At 46.6% G+C, this 18486-nt stretch overlaps 1 protein-coding gene across 1 annotated transcript in view; it reads right to left on the bottom strand.

Annotated features, from left to right (window-relative positions):
- The window catches only part of GFPT2 (glutamine-fructose-6-phosphate transaminase 2), a 48176-nt gene that overhangs the window by 9267 nt on the left and 20423 nt on the right, over positions 1–18486 (bottom strand). Inside the window, exons 5-15 of the mRNA XM_019469698.2 lie at positions 16645–16703; positions 15868–16002; positions 13069–13130; positions 10299–10378; positions 9738–9855; positions 5238–5401; positions 3531–3626; positions 3353–3450; positions 2953–3073; positions 602–759; positions 325–439 (exon numbers count right to left, since the gene is read on the bottom strand). Of these exons, the coding sequence (XP_019325243.1) occupies positions 325–439; positions 602–759; positions 2953–3073; positions 3353–3450; positions 3531–3626; positions 5238–5401; positions 9738–9855; positions 10299–10378; positions 13069–13130; positions 15868–16002; positions 16645–16703 (1206 nt within the window). The remainder of the gene's footprint in view (positions 1–324; positions 440–601; positions 760–2952; positions 3074–3352; positions 3451–3530; positions 3627–5237; positions 5402–9737; positions 9856–10298; positions 10379–13068; positions 13131–15867; positions 16003–16644; positions 16704–18486) is intronic.

The raw sequence follows: 18486 nt of genomic DNA on the forward strand, positions 1-18486 counted from the left end.
AGGGTCAGTGCAAACGTCCTGTGGTAGACAGCTTGGTATTGCTGAGGATCAGAAGGTCAATGAAGGAGCCCAGGGAGGGGAAGGAGAGTGGGATGAGGTCAGAGGTGGCAGGGGTCCAGTGTGCAGTGTTCAAGGACCCGGTGAGGAGTGAGGACTTTAATCTTGGCCCAGTGGGAGCTTCTGGAGGCATTTAGTGGTGAGTAGGAAGTTTTGAAGAGGAGGAAGTGATTAACAGCATTGTTTATGGGAAATAGTCAAAAGAGAAAGCAACTAAGGACAGTCTACTGGATTTCAAAATAAGGAAAGTTTCATTCTGAAACATACCAGGTAAAGACTGTAAACCATGGATAATCTCTCGCCTTCTGTTTTGCAGTGAAATGCGGTCTTCCGACATCATCAAACCAAACATCACCAGGGAGATGAACTGACTGGTATAAGCCTGTGGACAAAACGGTGACTCTGGCAGAGCAGGGGCGAATGTGCGCATGTGAACCACGCAGGAGGAGACAGATTGTTGGGAGCGCCCCCTCCCCAACCCGCAGCCTCCTGTCCACCCATCTGGCCGAAGCCCTCCCTCAGGACACATGCATGAGGTGACTACCTTGGTGCTGGCCACGCCGATCTCTGGCCCTGCGTTGATGTGGACACCGCAGTCGGTCTCTCGGGAGATGGAACTGCCCACGGTGTTGGTGACGCCCACGGTCAGGGCCCCACGGTCCTTACAGTAGCGCAATGCCAGGAGGGTATCTGCGGTCTCACCTGCCACACGGGCCCCACCTTTCAGCCATGTGTTCTCAGGAGCGTGGCTCTGCCAGCTCGAACCCCCTGTCCCCCAACTCATTTACTCTTTTATGCAGAAATCAGAGCCCACAGGCAGCCGGCGTGTGCTCAGAAAGGAAAATGCACTCTCAACCATGTTTCCGGTGGATTCTTGGATTCAAGGTTCGGCTGCTATTTATGTGGGAAGCACTTTCTCATCCGCTATGTCATGGAACTCTCCTGGCAACCCCATGGGGCCATTGACCCCATTCTCCCCGTGAGGATGAGATCCCCAGAGATGGAAGAAACCAAAGCCTTGCTCCTTCAGGGCCACGCAGCTGTGGGCGACAGACTGGTGCCAACCCAGGTGAGCCAGGTGCCCAGCATCCTTTCTAGGACTTTAAGCTGCCTTCTTCAGAATGTGCTGAGATTTAACATTTAAAAAGCAAGAATGTGAGGCGCTTGGCTGGCTGAGTCGGTTGAACGGTTGAGCATCCAACTTCAGCTCAGGTCATGATCTCATGGTTCATGATCTCATGGTTTGTGAGTTCAAGCCTTGCATGAGGCTTGCTGCTATCAGCACAGAGCCCACTTCAGACTCTCTGCCTCTCTCTCTCTGTCCCTCCCCTGCTTGTGCTTGCTCTCTCTCAAAAATGAATAAATATTTAAAATAAATAAATAAATACGAATAAAAAGCAAGAATGCAAGGCGCCTGGCTGGCTCAGTCAGAAGAGCATGTGACTCTTGGTCTCGGGGTGATGAGTTCCAGCCCCACACTGGGTATAGAGACTAAGTAAATAAATAAAATTGAAAAAAAGCAAGAATGCCACTAAATGGCATTTCTCCAATAGATCTAACATTGCTTTAAAGCAAAACACTTCTGCAGCCTGCCAGTGTGAACTCAAAATTATTTTTATAACTAAGCTACTTAAATAGATTCACAAATAAGCCAGCACAAGCACCCTGTATTTGTAAGCCTTGAAACCTCGAACTAAATTAAATACGGTCCGATCATAAAATTAAACCCATCAAGGGGTTCCTGGGTGGCTCAGTTGGTTAAGCGTCTGACTCTTCATTTCAGCTCAGGTCATGATCTCATTGGTTCATGGGCTCGAGCCCCATTTCGGGGTCTGCGCCTGTTGGGATTCTCCCTCTCTCCCTCTCTCTCTGCCCCTCCCCCACTTGTGCATGCATGGGCTCCCTCTCTCTCAAAATAAATAAACAAACAAACAAACAAAATGAAGTCACACAGCAGCACATGGCTACAGGTTGTCAGCCGGAGGGTGAGTGTGTCTGTATTCGTTTTTCTTAGTTTGTCATGGAAATGGAAATGGGTCTTCAAAATTCAAACCGGAAGCAATATTCGAAGTCCCAGTGGATATTAGAGCATTGCTGTTAATGTTTTAATTGTGATAATGACATAATGGTTATGTTTTTTTTTTTTTTCTTTTACCATTTAGAGATCCATTCTGAAGTATTTGTGGAGCAACATGATGTCTGGGATTGACTTCAAAATAACCCAGGGGAGGGGACAGGTTAATGTGGATCTGGATGACACAAACTCTGCTCAGCTGATCGTTGCTGAGAATAGGCAGTTCCTTATGTAAATCTCTCTACTTTTACAGAGATTTGGAATTTTCCATAATTAAAATGTTTTAAAAATCCTTCTGGAGGTCATAGAAAGTCCAAGCATGTGGCCATGAATCACCTCCCTGACTCTCTGCCCAGCCTGACTGGAGCAGGTGCCCACGTTTAGAGTTAGGATGGCACCCAGGCAGGGTTTACTGAGGGTGTGCTGGGCCTACACCTGAGCAATGTCTCTCAATGCATCCCCTGCTGGACAGCATGGGAACTGCAAAGCATCCACATAGTTCTTGAAGTGACACTCAACCAGCAGAATTTTGAAGAACTTTCTCTCTTTGAAATAAACCTAGCACCTATGTATAAGCACTTTGGTGAGTGGTCCCTTAAGTTCTGGACTTGGAATGGCAGGAGGAGGGAGAATTCTTGGTCGCATGGCTCCCCCCTAAAATGAGACAGTGACTGATGGTTCTGAGGGTCAACTGAGAAGAGAGTTTGGCACATGCTCAGTGTGCAGAGAACTCTACTGGATGAAGGAGGGAAGGAGATACATGGTGTGTTACCAAGAGGACAGAGCCCTGAGATGAACTCACGTGAACCCGTATTCCTTACCTGACTGGCTTATGAAAAAGCAAACATCATCCCTGAACACAGGTGTGTTCCTGTCCAGAAAATCACTGGCGAGTTCAACCATCACAGGGAGCTCAGTCAGTTCCTCCAAAACTTGCCGTGTCTGAAGCCAACAAGAATGGGGACCAAAGTCAGTCACAGACACTACAGAGACACAGGCAGCTGGGCTTCTGGGGACAGTTTTATGAAGTGGCACCTCTGGGTCCTGGTGGTGAAGGGAATTTCAGACATGCACAGGCCACACTGCAGGAGAAAGGCTCTCATGTTGGCTTGTGGGCACCAAATTTGGGAGGTCAAACACATGATGGCATTTAAGACACATCTTGTCCTGGGCTGCTGCTCCCTCCCCAGCGCTATCGAGGGCCCAGCGCCTTGGACTTACAGCCACTGCGGCGTGGTAACTGGTTCCACAGCCAATCACGATGAGCCGTCGGCATCGTCGAATCTCCTTCAGGTGATCCTTCAAGCCGCCCAGGAGCACTGTGGGGCACATGCAGGGGGCATTAGTGCTAACCCCACACGGGGACGCGCCTCGACCTAGGGCATGGATGGGGGATTACCTGTGTTGGTCTCAAAATTCACCCGACCTCTCATAGTATTGAAAACTGATTCTGGCTGTTCGAAGATCTCCTTCTGCATAAATGCACTGAAGTTACCTGGTCAAATAAACACCAAAAAAGCAGGTCAATTTTAATTCAGTTGTTTTACCACTGCTTAACTTCCAATCAAGATGGAAAGCTGATATGCAGTTTAGTGTCAGTGACACATGGGAAGGCCACTGCACATTACCAAGGGCGTCCCAGGGGCCGTCCCACCTGATTCTCCCGGTAACAAGTGAGAGGCAAACAGGTCAGATAAGATTACTATCTCCAGTGTGCGTATCAGACCCTGCAGCTTGAAGGAGCAAAAGAAGTAAGCAACAAATATGTGGCTGGTCTTTCTGGGGCAATACTCCTCTCAGCAGGGGCAGAGGAAAGGAAAATGCTTCACTTCCAAAAACCAACCTACTTAGGGAAGTACAAAAGAAGTAAGCCCTGAGAAATAGGCAATTTTATTTTATTTTTTTAATTTTTTTAAACATTTATTTTTGAGAGAGAGACAGAGTGTGAGAGGGGGAGGGGCAGAGAGAGAGGGAGCCACAGAATCTGACGCAGGTTCTAGGCTCCAAGCTGTCAGCACAGAACCTGACGTGGGGCTCGAACCCACAAACTGCGAGACCATGACCTGAGCCGAAGTCGGACGCTTCACCGACTGAACAACCCAGGTGCCCTGGCAATCTTCTTTTCAACAGATGCCCTCCGAGCTTCTGTATTAAATAAAAACCTTTTCAGCCAACACATGCATTTCCAGGGCTCTGATTTGAATGGAACTGGATGACATCAAAGGGATGATCTGGCCGCAATGGGTTAAGGCCCCTGACAGGTGTTGTGCCTCAAGCTTTGGAAGTATTCACAGACAGGGTGGGAATGTTCCAAACACTGCAGTGTTTCCTGTCTGCCACCTTTAGCTGGGGACTTGATAGAGGGTGCCATAAAGCAAACAAGACAAGTGAGGAGGGTCAGGGAAGAGCTCTCTGACTGGGCGATGATCAAGGTAGAATGACCAAAAGTAGTCAGTCAAGTACAATGACCCTCAGGTGAGTAAGCACTTGGCCTGCCTAAGTAACAGTGAGGTGGTTGGAGAGGGGGCAGGGCATAGTGGGAAAAGGGTAGAGTGAGGTGGGGCCAGGTTGGGCATGGGGTATTGTGGGCTGTGGCAGGAAGTGTGGATTTTATTCTCAGAACAGTGGGTGGCCATTGGAGGGCTTTAAGCAGCTGGATAAAAAGGTCTGATTCACATTCCTAAATGTTTACCCAGGCTGCCCTGTGGAGAAGGGGGTGTAGGGAGACAGGCTCTCCTCGCAAGGAGGAAATAGTCCACAGACCCCTGTTATTGCAGGCCTCTGACCCAGAGAAGAAATGTCTGGGTAGAAGAATGTGTCCCAGAGAGTTAGTAAAGGGAGGCAGTTGATGGACTGGTCAGATCAAGCAGGGAGACCTAGTGCCTTTATATAGTCAGGAACTCCTGCTGGGGGAGCAGGACAAGGCTCCCCGCATCCCCTGGGCTGGGCAAGCCACAGAGCACCTGCAACGCCACCCTAATGGCCATGGCAGGTAGGAGGGCTGTGGCACCTATTCAGGGTAGGACAGAGAGTCTCAGGAGCTCCCCCATCGAGCACCTGCCCCCCCCCCAAGGCCGCTGCACACGGACCCTCAGAGGACACCTGCCTTTCATGATTTGCTGCAGTTCCATCTGCAAGGTCTGGATGGCTCGAGATGGGTCATCACTAGCTGAACGCTTGACCCGGTGAATAGAGAGCTTCCCATCAGCCACTGCGGCGATGTCGTCATCCTCGAGGAAGATGACTCGGTTGGTGTGTTCTATGATAGCACTGGAGCAAGGGAAACACGGGCATCACAGACGGGGCCTGCACGTGCTTGACAGCTACAAGGCAGTCACTCACTTGCCTCCCCAGTATGGGTCCCCATCAGTAGCATCAGATGGCATTTTAGGAGGGACAGGGACACTACACTATACACATCAATTCACACCTTCCTCCTTCCCCCCAGAATTGTTTTGAATCCAGTCTCAGACATCACATCATTTCATCTGTAAACATTTTACCTTCTATCTCTAAAAGAGAAGGAAAAATTTTAAACCCACAATACCATTATCACATCTAAAATTAGTAGTTATTCTTTCATATCATCAAATATCCAGTATGTTCAGATTTCCCCAGTAATCTCACAGATGGCCTTTTATGACCGCTTTCTTCAAATCATAATCCAGACAGTGTCACCTTTGGAGAATGCTTGGGAACCAACACATTACTCTAAATCGGAACAGGAAAGAATGAAACATTTATCTTGCTTTTTAAACTAATCTGATCTTTCAGAATAACCACATTGTTCATGAAGGCAAATTTATGGATGGACTACAGCTAATAAATAAGGAATGACAGCATCAGAATAGTCAATTTATGGACTTCTAATTACTAATAGTTCTAAGTAAGGACCATGAAGTGCTCTGCTGAAACCAAGAGGTGAAAAGCAGAGAGCAGCTTTACAATGGATGGGTGAGGCTGTCTGGCGCGTGAACCCCCTGATCAATCTTAACAGCATAAAAAGACAGACAATAAACATATATGCTTCCTGATAGAAGGACACACCACCATCTATGAAGCCGTCTTGCCAAAAAATCAAACCAGAAGGAGATCAAGTTTGTAGACACCTGTGAACGCCAGTGCGCGGGAAATGCAGTGGGCAGGGGAACGTGTTAAATGACACCATGGGGGGTTCTCTCAGCAAAATCCAGACAGTGGGAAAGTCATGAGGACAAATGACTCAGTTTCATAACACACACACACACACACACACACACACACACACACTCCCTGCAAGGAAAAAGGGATAGTTTAAAAGCAAAGTAAAAAATACGTCCACCAATGAAATGTGGAGTCATTATGCTTATTTATTTTTTTTTTTGAGAGAGAGAGAGAGAGTGCAGGAGGAGGGCAGGGGCAAAGAAAGAGGGAGAAAGAGAGAATCCCAAGCAGGCTGCGTGCTGTCAGCATAGAGCCCAAGGCAGGACTGGAACTCATGAACTGTGAGATCATGACCTGAGCTGAAATAAAGAGTTGGATGCTTAACTGACTAAGCCACCCAGGTGCCCCATTGTGCTTATTTTTATAATAACTTTGTATGGAAAGTAATGATAATTTTTGTCTTGCAAAATGGCAATACAAAGTTTCTTTTAAAAATAAATGGCGTTAGAAAAGTTGGTAGGTGAAAAAGCAAACTAATCAATAGCACAAGTGGTACATAGTTATGGTCAAAAATGAAAAACAAATAAAAAACAAAACCATGAAGGTGGCACTTGTAAGACCATGGGAGAAAAAAATCCTCATTCCACCAAGTGCCACACCCACACCTGCCCTGTGCCAAAAAATGAACATTTATAATTCCTGATGTAAAGTTAAAGAAAGAAGTGGCCACATTCCATGGCCCTAAGAAAGGTGTCTCTAAACAGATGCTCAGGAAGACAGACTTCTAAAGAAGGATGGGAAACCACCGCACTGGAAAAAAATACTTTGAACAGTATACATGCATTGTTTAAACAGTAGAAAACACAGAATAATAAGAGGAAGAAAATGGCCTGATCCCATCTCCAAGAGAGAAACACCACTTATATTGTATTGCTCTCCAGGCAGTGCTAAATACACGTGTGTTTGCATTTACGTGTGCGTGTGTGTCTGCACGTTAATTTATTTATTTTTTATTTTTTAAAATATTTTATTTATTTTTGAGAGAGAGACTGAGAATGAGTGGGGGAGGGGCATCGAGAGAGGGAGACACAGAATCTGAAGCAGGCTCCAGGCTCCAAACTATCAGCACAGATCCCCGTGTGGGGCTCGAACCCACAAACCATGAGATCATGACCTCAGCTGAAGTTGGATGCTTAGCTGACTGAGCTACTCAGGCGCCCCTGCACATTTAAATATAATTATTTTTATTTACAAAATGGATGGTGGTATAATCCATCATTAAGACTACTGGCCCAGAGGTGCCTGGGTGGCTCAGTCGGTTAAACATCCAACGCCGGCTCAGGTCATGATCTCACAATTCCTGGGTTTGAGCCCTGCGTTGGGCTCTGTGCTGACAGCTCAGAGTCTGGAGGCTGCTTCTGATTCTGTGTCTCCCTCCCCCTCTGCCCCTCCCCTGCTCACACTCTGTCTGTCTGTCTCTCTCTCTCTCAAAAATAAATGTAAAAAAAAAAAAAAGAAAAAAAAAAAAAGACTACTGGCCCAGGAGTTAGACAGACCCAATATGGTATCCTTATTTCTGTCTGTTACCAGCATTGTGCCCTCAAGCAGCCCAGATATGACCCCTCTGAGCCCCTATGTCAAATTCCTCATTTGTAAAATGGGAGATGATCACTGTGCCTTCACTAGAAGTTTGTTGTGTTTGCTTTTTTTCATGCTTATTTATTTTGAGAGAGAGAGAAAGAGAGAGTGTACAGGAGAGGCAGAGGGAGACAGAGAAAATCCCAAGCAGGCTCTGTGCTGACAGTGTCTGACTCGGGGCTCAAACCCACGAACTGCGAGATTATGACCTGAACCGAAATCAACAGTCAGACGCTTAACCAGTTGAGTCACACAGGTGCCCTGGTTGTGTTTATTAAATGAGACCATCCTGGCAAAGCCCTCAGCACTGGCTACTGTTGCCCTGCGGGTTCTACAGTGTGCCTCCGTATCTGGGAGGGTCACCCATATCTGGTCTACACACCATACACTGTAAAATCATCTTTCCAAGTTCCAAATCCTAAATAAGCAAAGAAATCGTGAGGATTTTTAATTATAGCATCAAATTTGCAGATTAAGGAGAGTCAGTTATCTTTAAAAAACAATTTTTAATTATTAAAATAACTTTAAACCAATTAGTTTTTTTTTTAATAATATTAAGCCTTTTTACCAAGGAGTGTGGACTCTCTCCCTTTATTCAAATCTGGTCTTGTTTCTCATCGCTGACTTTTGTAGTCTTCTCTGGAGAGACTCTGGACTATTTTTATTAAGATTTATCTTAAGGGATTAAAATAGTTTTTCTAGCTCGGGTAAATAGATTACTTTTTTTTTTTTTTTGGTTTTTGTTCAAGAAAGGCTTGCTGAGGGTTTACTGTGCCAGTCATGTGAGGAAGCACAAGAGCAAACGGGGTGGATATGGTTCTGCAGCCTTGTTCAGCTGATAGCCGAACTGCTGGGATGTCTGATTTCCACATCTTCATTCTCTGACTAGCCTCTAGGATTAGTTCTAACAGGCTTTCAGTTGGATTTAAAAAAATTTTTTTTAAATGTTTATTTGTTTTTGAGAGAGAGAGAGAGAGAGAGAGAGAGAGCCCAAGCGGGGAGGGGCAGAGAGGGAGTGAGAGAGAGAATCCAAGCAGGCCCCAAGCAGCCAGTGCAGAACCCAATGCAGGGCTCGAACTCACAAACCGTGAGATCGTGACCTGAGCCCAAATCAAGAGTCAGACGCTTAACTGACTGAGCCACCCAGGCACCCTTATGGTAGTGTTTTCTATTTCAACTACCAGGAAAGTGTTTTGGTCTTTTCTGAGTATGTGTATATGGATGTGTATAAATTTTTTGTACTAAAATGGATATGAAGCAGACTTCCTCAAATTTCAGAAGTATTGTCTGTTAATGAGAACATGGACTTAGAAATGACTTGGACCACACTCCTAGGTCTTGGCCCTCTCATCATGAGTGCTCAGACTCAGGCAGAGTCAGGTGGGGTGAGAGAAGGACCAAAGGTCTGAAGACACCTGCCTCAGCTAGTTAAAGGGAGCATAGCCTTTGAGTGGCCCCAGACATCCTGGGCCAGAGGGAGCACAACCCAGGGTGCTCAGATCTGCTGATTTTCCAGAGAAGCTAGAAACCCAGAATTTTATGTGAAATCTCCCCCCTTTTAAAATGTTGGCAAATAATTCAATTATTCTGTGCAGGCCCCAAAACATTGTGGAGGTCAGTGAATCCTGCCCTTGGTCATGAGGTGCTCTCAGTGGTTCTCTGAGGTTCTTGGAGAAGGGTCACAGAGAACTGAAATCTGCCATCATCCCTGCCCCTTGCTGTAAGAAAACAGCTGAAAATCGGGGATAAATGAAAAATGGTGGTGTCTGGCCAGTCATTTTTGGTTACATAATCCTAGCAAAGAAAGGAAACAAGCTTTAGCTACCTTGCGTCAGAAGCAAAGAAGAATTCCACTGCTTTATCGCCCACGGCATGAAGGCAGGTTGAGCTGTCCAGCCTCTTCATTCTTGTTTTGCAGATCTTCTTTACGTTCTCGAAATTGCCTGGTGAAGGAAGGATTGCAAGTGACATTAAACTATTTTGTTTGAATAACATGAAGCAAGGCGCCAGCTTCCCCTTTGAATATGTGTGGGAGAAATCTGCAATTTTTAGCTTTGGCTGCGTCAGCCAAATCGTGAAAATGATCCCCAAATAGCACGGTGCCACTGCAAGAGCTTTTTGAATGGCTGTGAACAAAACAAAGCAAATCAACACTCATACCAGAGCGTGGATGCCTTTATGTAATGGAGCTGCATGCCTTCCCCTGGACTTGTGTATGTGTTTGAAAATATCTATAATAAAAAGCTTTTGCAAAAAGGGACCCAAGTCTCAGTTGCATGAAAGCCTTTTTGACCTGGAGCCGTATGCGGACCGGCCCCGGAAGACAGAAGACATCTGCCTGCACGAGAGCCCCCTGCCCTGTTCAAGGCCTTCTCGAAAAACTTACGTGTCCTGTACAAGATGGGGATCTGTTCCGTGGAAAGCTTGTATTTGCTGCGCACTCCAATGAGCAGGGGGCTACCTCTCCTGTAGAGACAACAGGGAGTCGAGTTGCTCATTGTCTCAACACCCCAGGCAGGGCTGGATGGCCTCTTAGCACTGAGGAGGGGTCCCCGCATCTAGCCCTTCCAACAGGGGAAAGTGTCCTGTTGAGATCCTACAGGACAGACTCCTGAGCCACAGGAAGATGCTCCCAGGGCTTGGGGCAGGGACCAACCGACTGGCAGAATTCTGGCTTGCTTTCATGGTGCCACCCACCTGCCCAGTGAATCCCCACATGGTTAGATCACTGTGGCTGAGGCATCAGTAGGCCCTCACTTCGTGGCTCCAGCTTGCTGCTATTTACTGCCATCTTTAAAGCAGGAGCCCTGGACGCCCATGACCTGCCCGAAGACTCTCTTCCCTCCCCCTTCCCCGCCCCTTTTGCTTAGCTCGGCTGTTCTCCAGCTTTGGGGGGGCATTCTGATGACTGGCTTTGGATCTGCTCAACTTTGTGGGCCACTTAACACACTTTCAAGGGTGGTTTTGTCTCTGAGTGTCACCTCCTGGGAGAAGTTTCAATTCCTTGACCTGCACGAGCTGGACTCCGTCACAGAGGGGACAGTGATGTTTCCTCTGTGGGAGTTCCTGCAGCCTCAAACTCAGGTTTCCTCTCCCAGCCCCGCATCCGACTTCCCCAAGTGGGGGGACAAAGTACGTGGCTTTGAAGAAAGTGCTGTGAGCACCTTGAATAATCTGGACCATCTTTTATCATATCTGAAGCAGAGGAGACACGGCTCTGGTACAATGGAGAGCCAGCTCGAATGGCCTTTATAACATTGACAATGAGAAAGTACTGTGGTTACCTAATTTTCTTGGCAAACGTCTCCCCCAGATTTTATTGTTGTAGATAGAGCTCTATGATTTCTCTGAACTTCGCCTCAGATAATGCTCCCGAGGCATCCCAAAGATTGCCCAGGAGGTTACAGAGCCGGCAGGTTATGGACAATTTAGAAATATAAAGCTTTATTGCTTCTTCACGTGGCCTTCTTTTGCATTCATTTAAAATAGTAATACCATGATAGTATCAAGTTTTAAAAGGGGTTTCTAATTTTTTTTAATGTTTATTTATATTTGAGAGAGAGAGGGAGACACAGAATCTGAAGCAGGCTCCAGCCTCTGACCTGTCAGCACAGAATCTGATGCGGGGCTCGAACTCATGAACCGTGAGGTCATGACCTGAGCTGAAGTCGGCTGCTTAACTGACTGAGCCACCCAAGTGCCCCAGGGTTTCTAAATTTAATAGGGACAAGCGGTCTGTTATAATTCTATGATTGAAGAAATTGAATGCCAAGCGGTAAATTCCTTCCTATCCTGAACAAAAATTAAATCATGATACATTCCCATCATTTCCTGCCTAGAGAATATGACTGTCTGTGAGGGACTGCCTCGTTCTCTCTGTGTCTTCCAGACCACAGGTGCATTCTCCATGGCTCCTCAGAGGCTTCAGAATGAAACTTTCAGTCCACAGTGCACCTGAGACCCTGCAGAGCAGGGCTTCTGCCAACATCCTCACTCCCCACCAGCCCTTGGAGCTAGAGGGGCAGAGTGTACACGACCTTGCTCACTGCTGTCTCCAATGCCTGGTACACAGCAGGTGTCAGTCTGTCTTTCTGAAAGAGCAGAAAGTCCCCCATGACTGCTACCATGAGGAACGAGCTTACAAAGTGTCTTGGAAATAGCCACTGCTTTCATTATAGAATCTGGGCCACATTCCAGGGGCTCCTTTGAAGAGCAAGGGTTGGCGTGTCCCTGGTGACCCCATCTGTGCCCTCAACCAGGGTCTTTTCTATTTTTTTTCTGAAGGGGACTCAAGCTGCTCTGGGTCAGATCCCCAAATGCTGAGCTCACTCTAGGCCCCTTCCTTTTGCTCACACTGGTGCTTCTGGCTACCTCCCAAAGGCTGACATTTGAAGCCCCTCAGGCTCCCCAATGCATTGCCTCCCAGCCCCCAACACGGAGTATCAACACCCTCTGCCCTGCTCTGTCCTCCTGCACAAATGTCCAGTCCTTAAAGACAGGACTAGGTCAGGTGTTAATAGATCCCTAGGACCCAGTATAGACTAAGTGCTCAACAAATATCAGTTGGATGGATGGAGGGAGGGAAGGACAGATGGACAGGTAGATGTGTAGATGGATGGTCAGACTGATGGCAGATGGACAGATGGATAATCAGTTCATCTGAATATAAAATAACAGGATGGCACTCATGCTCCCACTTGTGTGAATCCACACATCACTGGGGGCCATGTGGCTCTGTCCAACAGAGGGACATGTCGGCTGGCCCTCTAGGACCTCTGGTGTGTAGGTGATGAAGCTTGAGCGTGGGGCCTTCAAGGCCTCTTCTTACTGGATTCAAATTAATGTTCACTTGTTCCTAGTTTCACGTTCATAATTTTGCAAGCTTTTTCCAGAAGGCATCTCCAAAACTGACCTGCAACCTGGATCTGCCCCTTGCTATACAGTTTTATTTTTACTTTGAATTTGTTGTCAACTTCTGAAAATCTGGAGATTTCAAATAAAAAATCAACTTTTTGCTTTCTCTTTTAAAAATCCGAAGCCCAGCCACAGAGATGGTAGGGTGCATAAGCCACGGTCTCACTTCTCCCCTGTTGTCTCAAGCTAAGCAATCTTATTTTATTTATTTGTTCTTGAAATGTCAATGTGTTTTGCCTCACCTGGTGGCAACAGCTTCTCCCGGGTAGTGGATGCTCTTGAAAACCAACGCGAATGCACCTTCCTGTAAACACAGCAAATAAGAGTGAGCCACATGTGCTCTGGCCCCACCTGAGCTGCCAGGGCTGTTGCAGCCTGGTCCACCACCCCACAGGGGGGTCACTCTTCACGGTGGGTGGTCCTGGGGTTCCTTCCTCAGGGTGCTGAATGCAGGACAGCTCTTTCAGGGTGATGTCAGGAGAAGAAAGTGACACAGTCTGTACCACGAGGAAAAACCAAAGACCAGAACTTGTGGATTTCATGGTGCGCAGCAGAACCCACCCCTGCTCAGGGCCACAAGGAGCGATTCCCCGCTCTGTGATGATCTGGGTGGATGGGGGCAGTTAGAGCCTCAGGAAATGAGAACTGTGGCCAGGGGTCCTGCCCTGGAACTGTGAGAATGAAAGGGATTACTCCATGACACACAGTAGAGCCTAGGTTCAAACCCTGTCTCCACCCCTTAATCGAGCAATTGCCTAGTTTGTGCCTCGTGGTGAATGGAAACGAGAATAGTTCTACCTTGCATGGCTTCTGTGAGCTCATGTACTTTTGTTGCTCATTTTTGAGAGAGAGTGTGTGAGCAGGGAGGGGCAGAGAGAGAAGAGGACAGAGGACCTAAAGTGGGCTTTGTGCTGACAGCGGTGAGCCTGAGTTGGGGCTTGAACTCACCAACGTGAGATCATGACCTGAGCCCAAGTCAGACGCTCAACCAACTGAGCCACCCAGGTGCCCCATGTGAGCTCATGCACTTTAAGTGCTCTGAACAGTGGCCTGCCATATGAAAAACCCAACAGTGGCATGGGTTGTTATTAATGTTTCTATTATTTCTTTAGCAATGACTGTCATTCACCCTCTGTTGCGTTGTGCAAACCAGAACAAACCTAGTTCTCCTAACTCAAGACTCCAAATGTTCTATTTAAATCCCTGGTGCAAAATTCTCTCCTACATTCTGACCACCCTGTACTAATTTTACCATGCCCCTAGTAGACTGGGGTTATGTATAACCAGCTAGAAGTCTGGATTTTCATGTGAAATGCCCCATGTTTTGGAATCCTGCGCAGACCCAAGGCCCCACGCAGCCTTGGCCAGTTTGCCAACTCAGTCACACAGCCAGAGGGACCCAGAGTCAGCATCCCCAGGCCTCTAGGGGCCTTTCAAACTGCCCAGAAGCCTGATGTTTACCCTGCCAGTTCTGTAAACAATAACGTGGTACTGAACAGAAAAACACTTCCCAGTCCCAAAGAGCCCCAAAGAGCCCCTCATTGCTTCAGCTAAGAGAAATCACTGAAATTTACACCTGTCATCACTGGGGAGGCATTTCTAAAATTTAAAATTACAAATGGAAATGAGAAGACACTGTGCAGCAAAACCAAACTGGTTTACTGTAAATTACATAGTAATTATACTATGTATTACGTATAGGACAGGCTCTTGTCTATAAATGTCTTCTAAATTATGACTTCCAAAAATGGGAGCAAAGTGTTTGACAGTAGACTTATTTATGAAAAAGGCTCTGAAAATACCAGAGGGTGATATATTTTAAACCATAGTGTTGTACCCTCTGACCCTGGATATTCCAGATTCCTGGCCCCAAATGCTGTCTCCAGGCTGCCCCTGTGTTGGAGGAGCTCCTGGATGGCAGGGATGCCCAGGAGGATGGACTCTGGGAAATCTGGAGACCATTCCTCCTCCCCCTACCATCTCATACACGGCCTGAGTCTGTTGTGTCTCATCCTTGTGGACAACTCCCTCTCTACCCCGCCCTTGCCCCAGCATGTGCCCCTTCTTGGGGCTTAGTTTTGTGGGTCCAGCCCTCTGGGACATCACCAATCTCTCTCTCTCTTCCTGGATAAGCACACAAACCTGATCTGGTATCTCCTATCACAAAAAACAGTCTTCCCTCAGAACTGCAAGCCTCTCCCACCACCACTGGGCCATTTCCTGACACTCTTTTTCTAGAATCAAACTTCTCAAAAGTTCACACCTGCTTTTACTTCCTTTTCCTTCCAACTCTGCTCAGTAAGGATATGTGGGTATTTCTGCCCCTTGATGAACAATCACTTCACTGAAACTGGAGGAAAAACTACAATTCTGAGTCTCCAACATCAGTTCAATGCACCCTGGGTATGTAACTAATGGCACACACAGTGGACAAGATGACAAAGGTCCCGCATGCAGTGCGCCATCATGAGGAACCAATGATGGGAAGTTCTGATCACGGACTCAGAGGGGTTAAGATGGAACAAGCCACTTCTTACTCGATATTTACTACCAAAACCTCAGGATTTCTCTCAGTTCTCCATGATGTAACATCTTAAGGCCAGACATCGTAGACTTTTTTTGTTTTTAGTAACTTCACGCCCAGCACAGAGCCCAATGCGAGGCTGAACTCATGACCCTGAGATTAAGACCTGAGCTAATAAAAACTGAGAATAAACTGAGGGTTGATGGGGGGTGGGAGGGAGGGCAGGGTGGGTGATGGGTATTGAGGAGGGAACCTTTTGGGATGAGCACTGGGTGTTGTATGGAAACCAATTTGACAGTAAATTTCATATATTAAAAAATTAAAAAAAAAAAAAAAAAAAAAAGACCTGAGCTAAAATCAAGAGTCAGATACTTAGCCAACTAAGCCATCCAGGCACCACTGTAGTCAAGCCATCTTTAATCCTCAGGTACTTTGCACAAATTCGGCTCATAAATGCTACTGAAAAGTGAAGGAATGAAAGGGCGATTTATGTACACAGGTGGGCCTGGTAACTCACCAGCTGCTGAATGACTCTTTCGACCAGTGTTGAAAACGTAATGTCCTCAGTTTCTCTGTTGTCAAACACGTATTTAATCAGCTTGGCGATGGTCTCTGTGTCTGTTTCTGACTCAAACTCATAGCCTTTGCTTTCCTGGAATATTTCGTTGGACAGAGTGTTAGATAACGGTCATTGCATAATGTTGCCCGGCCAGCTCCCTCTCCTCCCTTATGATCCACCCTCACAGTGACTTAAGATAAGAACAAGGAAAACGGGGGGTAAGAAATGTCGGCCAGAATCACATAGCAAGCTGAGTCATTCCAGTATTCCCTGAGATCATCCTGCCTCAGAAGCCTGTCCTCGCCATTAATCTGGACATTGCAAAATAACAGCAGTCAAAATGATCAAATATGTTGAGTCAAACCCACCCACATCCCAACCAACACCGCAATCTTTTCATATGTGAGACAAACACTGTCTGTCTTCTCACCCCACATTCCATGTGGTGTATGAGTCGATATGTTAGGCAGTGCAGATACTTTAATAAAAGGAAGTTCATGTTCTTTTGATTATGTGAATCTGCGGTGGTCCCTGAGGGACATGCAAATGCCCTGCTATCTTCTCCTGCAAGATCTGGAAAGGTGGCGGAGCCAGGATGAGGTTTATGTCCAATGTGGTGACATGGGTCTTACTCAGCTCCTGCTTTTGCTTCCAGAGGGAAATGAGCTGGTTGGAAAGTTCTGGGGAAGATAGACACCATCTGACTTACATGTTAACCCAGGGGAAGTAGCTTACCAGAAATTTCCTTAGGTCTTTGTAATTTGTGATGATCCCATTATGGATGACAACGAATTCTGGAAGAAAAGTTTGGTGAAGAGAGAAATGCCATGAAAAGGTGAAGTTCAATTCGGAAGTGAAGGACAACGATTTGACAGTCTGAAACTCTCTACAAGCTTTCCTCCCACAGAGACTCCTGTGAGCAAACATCACTTAGCGGTGATGAGAGTGGACGTGTTACCATCTACTACAAGTTATTTTTTATTTATTTAATTTTTTTAAACTATTTTTTTAAACATTTATTTTTGATTGAAAGAGAGAGAGCACGTGCACGCAAGTGGGGGAGGGGCAGACAGAGAGGGAGACACAGAATGCAAAGCAGGCTCCAGGCTCCGAGCTGTCAGCACAGAGCCCGATGCGGGGCTTGAACTCACGAACCGTAAGATCATGACCTGAGCCGAAGTCGGACACTTAACTGACTGAGCCACCCAGGTGCCCCTATGACTACAATTTAAACCTGAGGAAATACACTGCTCTCTTTGGGTTAAAAGCACCTACCAACCTGACTACGCACAGACCTCTGACCTGTGGCCTACAGTATCGTCAAATGTGTTTTGGCATCCAGAAACTAGTTCAGGCATTCTGAAATGGCTTTAGGCTCAATGAGGCCACAAGCTAGCAATCCACACGTGTTCCATTTGATCCACACCACATTGTGAAAAGAGTGAAGTTTGAAATTTTGAATCCTGATTTTCAGGTGCCTGCGTGGCTCCATCAGTTAAGGGTCTGACTTCAGCTCAGGTCATGATCTCACGGTTCGTGAGTTTGAGCCCCAGGTCGGGCACTCTGTTGTCAGTGCAGAGCCTGCTTGGGATCCTCTCTCTCTGCCCCTCCCCCATTCTCTCTCTCTAAATAAATAAACTTAAAAATTTCTGGGTGACCCCAGAAATTCTGGCATCTTTGGGCTCACCCCCATTCCTGTATGGCCATGAGCATTTCTCTCTACAGGGTCTGCCTGCTGTGGCTCCTCCCTGCTCTCTGAGCACCAGTAGGGTTCCTTGCCCCCAGCTGGCGGGGGGAGGGGACCCCCTGGCCAACCCTGGAAGAGGGATATGCCTCAGTCACCACTGCATTTCCTCAATAAATAGCTGATGGATAACATGAAGGTCTAAAAGCAGCCTGAGAGTTTTTCTGGGTAAGGAATTCCCTTTCCTCCTGAGCCTAGATGATAGACCCTTTATCATCCTTGGCATTCAGTAATTCCACCAGGATGCATCTAGAAGGTGGGTGTTCTTCATAAAGATTACTGTTCAGTGAAACTCTGGATCTCTAATTCAGTTTTTGGTCAGTACAGGCTAGTCCTTTACTGTTTTTCTTTGTTTTTATCATAATTTCCTCTCTCTCTCTCTCTCCCTCTTTTTTACAGCCTATTGTTATACTTGTGAAGTCACACACAGACTGGAAGGGCTTGAATAGAAAAGCCATTTTCGACAAGTGTGCTGGGCACAGCTGAACTCATTTACGGCTTTACCTATTATTATTATTTTATTTTATCTTATTTTATTTTTACCATTTCACTTGTGTTGTTCTCTTCTTAGGGGACACCAGTAACTCACCTATTGGATCTCTATTCACTGTCTCCATATTCATCCACCTCTCCAATAGTTTTCATATTGACTGTGACACAGTTGCTTTATTTTCTTAACCTTGTCCCATTTTTTCATTTAATTGTCTTCTCATCGGTAGTTGGCTTCCTAGAATCTGTGTTTTCTTTACGAATGCTTCTTTGTGTAATTTTCTTGTGCAACGCTGTTCCTGGGTGTAAGTGTTCCTCAAAAATGTGCTCTTCGGTTATCCCTG

The sequence above is a fragment of the Panthera pardus genome, unplaced genomic scaffold (genome assembly GCF_024362965.1).
Source record: "Panthera pardus isolate Hobbes unplaced genomic scaffold, ASM2436296v1 HiC_scaffold_2, whole genome shotgun sequence".
Lineage (NCBI taxonomy): Eukaryota > Metazoa > Chordata > Mammalia > Carnivora > Felidae > Panthera > Panthera pardus.